Raw genomic sequence first — 13,554 nt, 5'->3', positions numbered from 1 at the left:
TTTATGCTGTATGAGGTATTACTGTATCACTGTGAGACTTAGTAACTATGGTATAACATAGAAGTGACATAATTCTCATGTTTATACAGGTATACTAACAGTTTCTATACACATATAAAGCTTTGAAAACCAACCCAGTGCTTATTGAAAACTAGTCTACCCGTGTTATAATACATCCTACATCGAATCCCAAGATCTCTCTCTTTCACAGATGATTTTGATACCACTGTTAGCATCTAGACTAATTGAAAACACAGTACAGAAAGTTACTTTATATAACACATACTCTTCTATATTCGTTTCTAGATTATCATCAAAAATGAAGAGTTCTTTTTTTTGCTACACAACAGAGCCCTAGAAGACAGAGAGAATTCAAAGCACATACGAGTACTTCTGAGTGAAACAGGGAGCTCTCTATGACTTAATTTTTATCTGTCTACTTCTTTCTACTCTCCTTCAAGAATTGATGACCAATATTTCGCAATAACTATGGTTACTAAAATTCCTTTCTCCTGAAAATATTCTTCAAATGAAGTTTTCTGTTTTAATACTGATAATGATAGCCATGTAATAAACTCATGAAACTAAACATTTTACAGTACGGAAAATGTGAAAATTTATTGCACTTTGAAATATTAAATTAGTTCTACTTTTTTCAGTAATCTGAATTGACTTCTCTATTCTTTAACACAAGCTATATCCTTGTAGGTTCATCAAGGTGTATGATACCACATAAATGTACAAATACTACCACTGGTGGTACAGCGTGTCTATATTTTTAACGAACTGAATGGATGATGTTTTATCTTTTTTTGATAACAGTTTTTGACAGCTGAACACCACCGTGAGAGTATGTTTAGTTAGGCCAAATAAAAAACGTTGTTTGGTTCCAGTTACCCGACCCCCACCTAGATTTTCACGCCGACCCTAAACTTTTTTTTTACGTATTCAAGAAAATAATAATAAAATCGCAAAAATCGTGAAGTCTTGCAAGAAATAGTGGGTGTGGAAACTGACATCAACTTAAAAAGACAATATAAAACTATTCTTCCAATCTGTAATGGCTGTACATCTGATAGGAAGAAATAAACAACACAGACACTATTTGGAAAACGATGGAAAACCTGAACTAGGCACTCACACGTGAAAAAAAAATATAATAAAATAAAATAAAATATCTACCTACCCACCTATTTTAAAATTGAATGTAATCGGAACCACACAACTTTTTTTTTTTTTACACCTTACTTAGAGAGCTGAGAGGGGAGAAACATTCAAGGGAGGCAGAGGAGGGGAGGGGGGTGGAGTTAAGAAGTTGTGAAACATGTTTTTTTTTACTGTAAGGAATAATTACAACATAAATTTAGAAATCATTAAATAATTATATATAGCTATAAATATATGCTGTATACACTTTTACATTGTCTCCAACTTACTACAAAATTTAGGTACATTATTGAAAAGGTCAAAAGATTAGGCAACTTCCTTGTGGAGCTAATACAACATTCATGCATCATCAACCAACCGTATGGTAAAGGTCCAAAAATAACAAGAAGCAATTTTCTCAAACGAAATGTGGATGTATTAGAACTGTTGCCATGGTACCTGTTAAAGTCACACGTTTCGATTCTAGCCACCTCTTCAAATCTTCTGATCCGCTGTAAGACTATTCCACAAGACTCTGATGAGTCGCATGCAACTGAGGAATGCATGTTTGGCCATAAGTTGTAGACTGAACCACTTCACTTCCTTATTTACAACGTTTTATGTTGATGTCCTCATTTCAATATTAAAATATTCTATGTTTGTTACATGTTTCCTCAAGTAAATGTACAATGTAGTCGATTTTATCTATTGTGGGTTTAATAAAGCGCTAGCCACACATGGGGGTTCGATTCTCAGAAGCAATAACAAAAGTCATGAAAGTAATCCTTAAATCTTCTTTGACTCCCGAGACAAAAGTGCAGCACAATCAAAACACCACAAACATGAGAGCATATTGACCAGAAATTAAAAGGAACTAAATAATTACTGGTTCAAAGCTTAATATGAAACCCTACCTGAAGAGAAAGTCCTTTTTTACATTCTATAACACCAATAAATCAATTTCAATTTTTTCTGACAACTAGTCTGTAAGGTACGCCATGTTGGGGCGCCCTCACACATCAGTCAACCCATTTTACAGCAGGCCAGTGAGGGCAGAGTTATGCGATGCATCTTACAGTCTACCTGAGAACTATCCTGCCAAAGGGGAGGGGGGGGGGGACAGGGAGGCTTGGTTCGATTATAGAGTACACAATTCTTAGATAAATCAATAGTCCAATATTATATCAATATCATTATTCACGCAGCAAAGGGGTTTTCTGAATGACAGGCAAGGTTCTACCAGTATTGACAGGGAAATAACACTATACGGGAAATGGTTAATTTGATACCCGGCTATAATACATGTAAATGATGTAGAAATATGCGATATGTATATGTCTCAAATAACAAAAGTGGTAGAGAAATATAAACCATCTGAAATTGATATCTACATGAAAGTGATATAGCAAGTCATCAACTTAGGATATATATTCATTAGATAGGAATGATGTGTGTCATTGAGGGGTGTGTGTATGTGTATGTGTGTTGGGGGGGGGGGGTAGGTCTACAATGCCATATAGTAGAAATGCTTCATGTGCATTCATAACAATAACTCTTCTAAATAATTGAGAGTATAGACTGTGATATATTATTTTTTTCTGCTGATTTTGTCCTTTTTGTGATGTATCTACAATATGTTGGGTTTCCTACAGTTATTACTCTATCGCCCAGAGACTTGGCTAACAACGTTGGCTGGACATATCGGCATGTGTCTAACCAAATAGCCAAGTTTATAGCTATATAATAAATGTCATTAATATTCAAATAAAAACAATAACAATGTTAGTTTGAATGCAGTCAAAGCACTGTACAATTATTACCCATAGTACAGACCTATAATGCCACAACAGCCTTTTTTTTTTTATACTTCCTCAACTCCCTCGGGAGCATACAATCTATTGCGGCCTCTATAAGCACATAGGATTAAATCCTTCACAGTACAACCTCTATCCTAACAGGTGACGTCACCAATCATACCGCTGGGGTTGATTGAGGCATAGTCCTGGTTTACATCTTGTCAAAACACTTTAGTCATTCAGAAACAAATGACAGCGACCATAAAAATCAAATCAAACCATTCATTGAAAGACTGATCACGCAGAAAAAAAATCAAATTTGAAAAATCAATTTTCATTCAATACAATAAACTGATTTTATGAGACATCTTCTTTGTTGTCGTCTTCCTCTTTTTCCAGAGGTAAGATGAGAAAGGTCAAAGGTCAAATTCAACAATAGAGACTTCTTGTTCTTCAATACGTCTCTCTTTGTTAGCCAGACTGACAGATCAGCCATTGTGGGTGCGTGCGTTCTAATCTCCCTTTCCCCTGGACTGATAACGTCATTATTAAAATCTATTTGTTAGCTTTGTGTCCAACTACTTCCTAATCATTTCTATGTCGGCAGTTTTGTAAGATATTTCAGCAGTTCTGCTTTTTATAATTATATGTTTCCAACTTACTCACAGTAGCTACAAGATATATATCCTGAAACAGTAACGTCACAAAAAATATCTTAAAATATCAAAATTTAGGAGATGTAGACTGGAATCTGTGAGTTCAATGGACTCCAGGCTTTCTAACATATAATTACTGCATTTATCATCTACTTTCACTGGATAGCCATGAATTATGTACATCTGCTTTCAGTACTGTGGATTTATAATTTAATGAATTGTCTGCGGCATAAATAATGCATAATGGAGTCTGGTCTGGTTATTTTTTGATAGTATTTTTTTTTAGTAGGACAATCCTGATTCAGTTAAAATGATCACTGTTATGCTTAAATTTACAAAATAATCAAACCTACACTCCAGAAGGTCTTTTGTAGACGGTTAATTCTGAGACTCAGGCAATGCAGTTCTTGCAAATGTGAATCAAAACAGAATATGGGCAGTATATGTGTATACCCAGACAATCAATATGTACTAGTAATTAACACTGTAGGTTTTACATGTACATGTATACCATTACATAACTTTGGTAGCTGTAGGTAAATACAATGTACACTGTGTTCCTGTATGATGTTTACTCTCTACATAACAAATTAACAATACTTACAGTATATCCATCCATACAACAAATCCTCCACACCACAATGTCACAAAAAATGTCAACGCATTTGAACTTCTTAGTAGTAGTACTGGGGTGTTTGACTTCACACGTACAACCAACTGGCCACTGGGGTGAACTATTACATACAGGTGAACTGTAATCAGTTCTCTTATCATTAAATAACAGTGCTACTGATTGGCTACCTGAATCACAGCACTTCAGAAATAAGGAAGACTTTCCTGACAAGGAATTGACCCTTGAACCCATTATCAATTTCAGCACAAGATTCATCATCTCAAAGAATTTTGGTCAAATATTTTGATATGACTAATTATGAGAAAAAATTGTTAATGGTAGTATTTAATCTACTACATTTTGGGAAAATAAATTAGTTTACTTGATCCCTGTCATGATTTATTAAATATTGACTTGCTTTTAATAATATTTACCTACTTTCCTGAAATTAATCAAATAGACAAATATTGAAATAAAGATAAAATTAAGTAAAAAATTAAAAATTAATCATACTATTTCACTTGGTAATTTTTTGTTTATAATCCATTTTTTTAAATAGAATTTTTGCAAGAGGTGAAACAGAACAAAATATTCACAGTTTCTACAAGTCAAACTGTCAAAAATATCAAATGACTGTAATACACTGGTATTTGAGATTACTGTACCTCGGCTAATGATACATGGTATCCACATTTCAACTGTGGCCTTTGAACTTGAAGTTCATATTGACAAATTATTTTCCTATATATCAACTGAAGTACGTAGTACATGTAAATATAATATAATTTCTTTTTTAAAGTCTATGTACTCAGTGTTTTTAAGGGCAATATTTTACCAGGGTCCTCACCAAAATCATAAACAATGGGACAAAGCATTAAAATCTATACACTGTACGGTTATATACCTTCTTTCCCACCTGACCTCTGTTAATACTGGGTTTCACAATTTTAGCAACAACACTGAGTATACAAACAATGACACAATTGATGGTAACCCTCTGATATATATAATCATGTTACTGTCTTTTACAGTAAATATGTTGTTATTGTTATTGTTATTGTTATTGTTGTTGTTGTTGTTGTTGTTGATGTTACCTTACTACATACTCACTGAAGGTATAGTAGTAATAAAGGAGATTTGTATTTAAAAGCATCTCATCTCTGCAAGCAGAGCTCGAGGCCGCACAGAAGAAGTGTACAAATTTATTTACTGTGTGGTACAGGAAATGCGAATTCACAGACACTGGATACTACTACATGTAGTTAGTGATTGGAGAAGGCTGAAAGTAATGTTTAAAGAGATAGGTCTAGAGAGAGTGCAACGGAAGGATGTTAGAGAATAGGAATGGCGGAGTTGTGTAATAAAAGTCACAACTTATAAAATTTGACGGTATAGAAACAAACTAAGGAAAATTCATGCAATATGTTCCATACATTGTATATTATGACAAAAGATGCATGATTAATATTCTTTTTTTAAAGACAATAATGGAAGTAATAAATTAGTCTCCATGAATTAAATATACTTTGTTTGCCGTCCTTGAATCTCCCTGACACCTGTACCAGGCAGACAGGAAAACACAATGGTAGCATGTCATGTGAAATTCACTTTTCTGTTAATTCATTTTCCGTTTGTACCGAGATCGACTAGACTGGTGAAATGTAAATGTCAAAGTCCAAAGTTTGATTGTCTTAATTTAAAAAAAATATATATTTAGAAATATGTGTAGTTAGTCTGAAGATATTTGATCTGTCTTTCCACTTACAATAGTATGAAATACAGAAATTTTGAGAAAAAAAAATTAAAAAAAAAAAATCTGCCGACAAACCTACCCACACACGGACGGCACACACAGAATTTAACTGATGGCGCCAGAAGACTATCTGAACTTCATTAGGCAGTGGTGACAAGTTAGTGTTTGATCTAATTCAGTTATAGACATTACAAATACTGGTAGTGTAAGCAAGTAAGGAGGACTTACAAAGAGCCATACAAAATAATAGTGCCTGGCAAAGTTGAGGTCAATTTATGGATCATACATAAAATTTATATACAAAAATTTACCACCTTTGAGAGATGAGTTTGTGGTAATGAATTATTATTATTGTATGTATATATGTTCACTTTGTAATGTTTTTAGTTTATATCATGATGCAGGTAGCTATGCTTGAATATTATCATCTACTGTATAATGCTTATAATACACACACAGCATTTTCTGTATGTTGATGGATGTATGGTGTCAGGATTTGTCTTTGGTATCAAAACAATGTTGACCTTTGACCTTTGAAGTTCATATCCAAACTCCTTGTATTTGAATTGGTGATTGGTAACACCAATTGGAGGGGTGGAGTTTACACAATGGGATGATAGTAACCCATTTATTATTCAACGAACCAAACACTGCTGTGCTTCTTTTTTGACAGATATTGTCCTATGAAAGAATACTCAGAACAGTATGATCAGGGCAGCAGGTACACAGGAAAATGTATTTGCAATTTGGATCTCTCCTGTCTGCATAAAATTGATGACAAAACTATATTTATATTTCATAGTATGTGCATATCAATCAGTATTACCTATTTGACAGAGATTAGCCAAAATATTGATATTCTACATAAAATATCTAACCAGGTCTAAGGCTATCGGAGGAACACCTCTATGTGCACAATGTCAATGACTATTGTACCTGTTAATCCTCAGGGGGGGGGGGGGTTTGTTTGTACATAAAAAAATACATGTTACGAAAAACAGGATTAGTTTGTATATAAACAAGTCAAATTTTTCTTACGGTTTCCCAAAAAAATCTGCTGATTTCAGTGTGCTTTGATGTCAAGTTTCAAATTTTTCCAAAAAATTGACAAAATTTTGTCATGTCTTTCATGAAAGGAAACTACTGCCTGTTATAAAGAGATACCTGTGAATTCAATGTGATACACGTGTCAAAGGTCACCAGACTTGATACCCAATCACTGTCATACAGATATTGTTACATGAAAAGGATTTAATGAAGTGTGTTTATTCCCATTTTCTGAATTTCAAGAAGGTAAGTTTTATAAAGAATTTTGGTATTATGGCTCTTTACAAACATCTTTTACTGTTATAAAACACAAACCATACAAAGCGAATATAGCACCCAGTGTCATTTCATTTTCTCTGAAGACTGCCCTCACAAGTTGTAATTTGGAAAGTTTCAAACCTGGAAGTTCACACCCCCTTTCCATGTACACATGTTCATGTGTATGAACTTCACTATAAACATTATCTAATATCCTTATTGGACTAGTAGATTCTACAACTGTGGTTATACTAGTAAGGGGAGAATTTAGCTCAATTTTTCAGTTTCTGACACAATTTAAGACATGTAAATCACAAATACAGAAGAAATCCTACATTGCAATGTCTTTTCTTGTGAAACATCAGAATATTCAAATTATGTTTGGCCAATGACAAAAAATTCATGCAACTTTTCTATCTGTATATCATTAGTGTGGCACATCGTTCATTAAAAGTTGCACAGTAGTTGATCTCAAATATAAACATTCAAATTACCTGAAATTCCCCTCTAGAGGGCAGTAGACTAAATTTCTAAACATACCATGTAGATGGGTTATGACCTATTTTGGCAACTGAAGTGAAATTTATTTTGGCAAAAAGCAAGGTCAGAAACTAAGAGTTTTCAAAAAATTACAGATTCACTTGTCAAATTTTCCCATGGTGGATCACAGTTGTAAAGTACCAGTTTTACCTGTAGCTGCCCTACGACATGTACAAAGGGGGCGTTGTTACCAGTATTATTTGACAATGGATTGCTGACCCAAATATCAGTTGTTTGCTAATATCAGCTCAGTGTGAGTCAAGTTGCCAGAAGTCATGTGACCATGCAGACACAGCAGCTCATGTAACTTTTCCTGTCTGATAGCGCAGCCGTTTTATAGTTCAATGCTACAGAGAGATGCATCTACATACATGTATGTACTATAAAAGTAACATGAAATCACTATACAAACTCAGTGCCAAACAGATGTTCACTTCATTTGCATGAAAAATGAAATCACGTCGACATTTACTGAGGTGAATGAAACATTATGGAAAACTTACTTTTGAAAATATACTAAGTCTTTGTTTGTAAGTCAATAACTTGCAAAACATGTTTAAAAAATATGTAAAATGTTTGTTAGTGTATGACAGTACGTGCACACAGCGTCAAAACTTTTTCCATCTTTTTGCAATTTATTGAGTTACAAACAAGGGACTTGGCATATGTTATTTCACATTGTTTTTTTCAAGTAGAAAAACATACTTAAGTTGTTTTATCAATTACAAATCCAAAATAAATACCCCAAATCCTCATCCATAATGCCACTTTTAAGACAGCACTGTGTAAATACAAATTTAAGCATTAAAGTCAAGAATTTCACAGTAAGGAAATTTTGTTTACATTTAACCATGCCATTCTGTGACACAGTAATTTATATATTAACGTACAGCTGTATTTTATTTGTGTCACCTAAACACAGTCAAATACTTAATAAACTGGGTGTGCTATATATTTATTTTGTCACTTTGATAATTAAACCCTGACATGCTTTTAATGTCTGCTACCCCTATCACTTTTTATTATCAACATTTGGTGAAGAATGTTGCAAGAGAAAATGAGGCCAAGGAAATAAATTTGTAAAGTCAAAGAGCATTTGGCTGATAGTTATTTCAAGGTCACCATAAACTACAAGTTTAATTGCATAAAAACAAGAGAAACAAATGATTTTTTTTTGTTGATTTTTTTGATTTTTTTGATTTTTTTTGATTTTTTTGATTTTTTTTGGGGGGGGGGGTATTTCAACTTTATACTAACATGCAAAATAAAGTAAATATTATAAGAATAATCATATTTTGTGTTTCATTAAGGTTTTGGGATCCTGGTAATGAGATGGGGTAAAGTGTGGTAAATGTTAGAAAGATTTCCATATCTTGTAGCATACCATAATTCTGGTGGGGATTTGAACCCCTGTCAATATCTGATGGTCATGGGTAGATTTTACCTAATGCTGTTTTTTGAAAAACACTTCTAGGTAACCCTGATAAAATGACTGATGAACTTACTTACCACCTTAACAAAACACTGCTTATAATTTTCTTGAGGGTTGGGGGGTCTAAAGACAGGGTGATACTACGAGACTTGTATATCAATCAATCAATCAATCAATCTAATTTCTATAGCGCTGATTTCCAGAGCAATGTTCTGTTCAGTAGCGCTGAATGGCTAAAGCACACCATATGCTTTGGTGAACAAATAAGTCTTAAGTTTTGTTTTGAAACAATCAAGGCTGGAGGCTTGGTGAATGTCAAGTGACAAAGAGTTCCATAGTTTGGTGGCAACATATGAGAATGAACAACCTCCATAGGTGACTTTGTCTGTAAGCTGTTGTTGCAAGCAGATTCTTGTTTGTAGAATGTAGAGTGCGACTCAGTGTGCATAGTCATATTAGTCTTAGACTTTGTCATTATTGCAGACAACACAAAAAGAATATCTTATTCACTAGCCTGTCAAGAGTGAAGTTTGTCTAAGAATAATTTTAAAAATGTTGAAATGAGAACGGCATTGTTGCTGGTGTTTTTATACAGACAGAGAGAGAAAAGGACACATGCAGACATGATTCTATAGATCTTGACTTCTTACCTTGGTGGGACGTCGTAATCATCACCATCATCTTCACCATCAGCACCTGATGTTCGTGGTTGTGCTGCTGACATATCGACATAGCTTCCTGCACTTTCCACTGATGCCGTCGAGATTCTCTTCTCGTCGAGATTCAACATTGCGTTCCTTGCACCCCTTGGTGACCGTATCTCAGCATTGTCATACACTGGTGGCGCATCAGGTTCAACATACTCATCCTCACTTTCTTGATCTTCCATGATTATTTTGATGACTGAGCTATTCACATACACATCAGAGTCACTGTCGGAGTCATTGTCATCATCGAAGGATAGAGAAGAATATTGGTTGGCATCAGTTGCAGTTCTGTTTTTATTCTGATCTGGTTTTACCTTTCCTTCATCAATATCCTCATAGACAGGTTCGATATTTTGCTGATTACCAGGTATGCTCTGCTGAGGTCCATTGTCGTCATAAATATGATGTGGCACAACAGGCACAGCATAGTCATGGATCTCCTGCTTCTTTTCAATTGGAGGATTGTTCTCGATGTTTTCATATTCATTATAACTGTCATCCTCTTTGCTGTCACTTTCTAACTTTGGAATATTCTTGACTTCGTGATGAGGTTGTGTTGTTTCGACGACAACATGTTCTGTAGATGAAATTTCTTCTCCATGCATTTCAGCTGGGGAGGTGTCTACCTTCTTCTTTTCCTTATTATCAAGATATTTGTAAAATATACTGTTTCTCTTCCCTTCTCGAACATCCTGCTCTTGGTTTTCGATGTTGCACTCTTGTGCATCAGTCTCAGCATCATAAAATGTACTAGAACGATTACTAACTTCATCTGTTTTGCTCTTAAAACTGAATTTTCTAACCAGTTGCTCAGTAAAACTGGTCCTTCTAACTTCACTTCCGTTTGCTGAACTGAAGTCTTTCTGACTGTCACTACTTTTCTCGCTATCTATTGATGAAGACGTTTGTGTGCCTGAAGGCTCAACTACATGAACTGCAGATACTTGGGACTGTTCATCTTCAACGTTCTCTATGCTCGGACTTTGTGGTGGTTTCTGGGACTGTTCATCTTCAACCATCTCCAAACTCTGACTTGGTGATGGTTTCTTGGTCTCAGGTGTTTTAGACACTCGTCTAGGAGGTCTCTTTGAGGGAACAGGTGGAGAACGTTTGGGAGTTTTGACACTGCTAAGTTGTTGCTCCTTTACAGGACTTCCACTGTCAGTCAGACTTGATCCTTTACCTTTTGGAGCTTGTCTGACTGGTGGTGCGGGTCTGTGTGGTTTGGGTCTTGAAGGAGTTCTCTTTGGTGATTCACTAACCTGCAGATCGCTATGATCTTTAACAATGTCATGCCTAAGAGGGCGTGTAACTGGTTTTGGTGGTTTTATACTTTCATTGGATTCCTGTTTTTCTGATGTCCCAGCAGCTTTGACTGACTCTTGTCTCACAGGTGGAGCTGGTCTAACAGGTTTTATCTTAGACTGGACATGAGGTGTCACATTAGTAACATCTGGATTACTGCCTCCATCATCCTTTAATGGTTTTCTGGCAGATGGTGGCTTAGATGGGGGTGGAGGTGCTGCCCTTTTTTGTGTTTTTGTTGTTTTTTTCTCACTCAGATCACCATGTGATTGTGATCTTTCAACAGCATTCTTGTCATGTTCCTTCTCACTTGAATCTGCCTGAGAAGTGGACTGATCAACAGCATTTAACACTCCTTCAGCAGACTTACTTCTTGATCTTGACTTGGCTTCACTGCTTTCTGTGCACAATTTTGTAAATGTTACATCAGCAACCTCTGAATCTTTTGTATGGACATTACTATCCTGATTAAGCACTTTTGAAGAGGGTCTTGATTTACTAGGCTTTGAAGGGGTGGGAGGTGGTGGTCTTTTAGGCCTCTCCTTCTTAGATGGGCTCTCCCTCCCCACAAATCCCTCTGTTTTACTATCTTTGTTATTTTGTATGACTGGTCCTCCTGGAAATACCTTCACCATATTATTTCCTGTATGGGTGCCTGATGGACCACTGATGCTGGCTGCTTTGATCTTCCTTGGTGGTCTGAAAGGTGATGGTCCATCACTTGCTTGATCTCTCAGTACAGAATCATCGATGGAATGTTTTGAGTCTTGTGCAAATGAAAATTCATCTTGGTTTTCATGTGCTTTTGTTGATGGTATTGGACTAACAATAACATCAACTGTTTTGTACCTCTTAAGATGGCTGCGATTTGCTGGAGTTGGTCTTCGTTTCAAAAATGACCCTTGATCGCTTTGATTTGAATCAGTAACATTGTCAGGTCCTACCTGATTTACTGTTTCATTACTTGCAATACCCCCACTAATACCATCATTTTTGGTTCCACTTCCAGCTGTGTGATTGGAATTTTCAGAAATTACTTTAATCTCCTTTATTTTTAGACTTCCAACTTCAATAGTTTTTCTTTCTGACCTTGGCTTAGGCTTAGGTTTTGGTTTTGGTCTAATTTTGGGGCTTCCAACTGACTGACGATGTGTATGTTGCTTCTGTTCAGTTTGTGTTTGTTCCCCATCTGCATATTTTTGTTCCTGAGAATTATTGTGTTCAGTATGAGGTTCTTCTAGCTTTACACTTTCAACTTTAGTAAAGTTTTCGACACACAGCACTATTTTTTCTTGGTGCACCTCTCTTTTACTATCACTGTCTGTATTTCTTTCTTTCATCAAAGTTTCAGTTTTACTGCAAGGTTTATCCTTTGTGGATTCTTCACTGGATTTCTCAGTAATCTTCCCATTCTTGTCAATGTCTTTCTCCAATATCCGTGACTGCCGACTCACTAAATGTGCTGGTATCTTTGGTTTTGGAGGTATCTTGGGTTTTGGTGGTTTTGCAGGAGGACTAGGCCTGTCTGGTGGTACTTTGCTTCCACCTGAAATAGAATAAAAAAAGAATTTCAACATTTCATGAGCTTCTGTTCAATATATGATGATGATAACGATTAGGCAATACAGATAAATTGAGTTTGTTAATTGCACATCATTGTTATCATTTATTTAAGGAAATGTAATTTTTGATACTTGTGCTTTCAGTCTTTTGACCACTCAAAGTGCCCAAGTGCTACATGTATGTTGCTGGGCCTGGATAACTCTGGGATAGCCGCTGGATTGACTGGGAAAGCCTCAACAGTTCCACAGCAATGTGATCCACTATGGAGTATGCAACACAGTCCCATTTTTACCAAAATTGTGCACCATGGATCAGATCATTTTATCTCATGAGCTAGGTTTCATCTTGGCACCCTTAGAAATAACCTTTGATTGAATATACAAACATGCATACCTGTACATCACCATGTACATCAAGCTGCCCATAAGTGTATTGTGATATTACACAGTGACTGTATATGTACATATACATGTAACCCTGTTTTCACTTGTACAGGTACATGTACCATCAAATTTCAAGCGATAACTTCCTCTATGCTACCATTTTGCAAAGTGTCATGGACTGTTTACAGTGTTGTTGTTGTGGTCACAGTGAGGTTATCATACACTTTAACTTTAAGCTACCTTAAAACCTAGTCCGAACTTAACCACCCTCTCACATTCAGACTAAATAGCCTGACTATGTACTCTCTACACTATTAACACTTGGTGTTTTTTTTAAATATCAGGTTAATGTTTT

General features: G+C 35.5%; 1 protein-coding gene across 1 annotated transcript in view; it reads right to left on the bottom strand.

The window, feature by feature from the left end:
* LOC144441816 (uncharacterized) overlaps nt 1-13,554 on the bottom strand; it is a 58,420-nt gene that overhangs the window by 29,135 nt on the left and 15,731 nt on the right. Inside the window, exon 2 of the mRNA XM_078131124.1 lies at nt 9,892-12,799. Within this exon, the coding sequence (XP_077987250.1) occupies nt 9,892-12,799 (2,908 nt within the window). The remainder of the gene's footprint in view (nt 1-9,891; nt 12,800-13,554) is intronic.

The sequence above is a fragment of the Glandiceps talaboti genome, chromosome 1 (assembly GCF_964340395.1).
Source record: "Glandiceps talaboti chromosome 1, keGlaTala1.1, whole genome shotgun sequence".
In the NCBI taxonomy this organism is placed as follows: Eukaryota; Metazoa; Hemichordata; class Enteropneusta; family Spengelidae; genus Glandiceps; species Glandiceps talaboti.
Note: the sequence above shows the minus strand (reverse complement) of the source record. Positions and strands in the feature narration are given on the sequence as shown.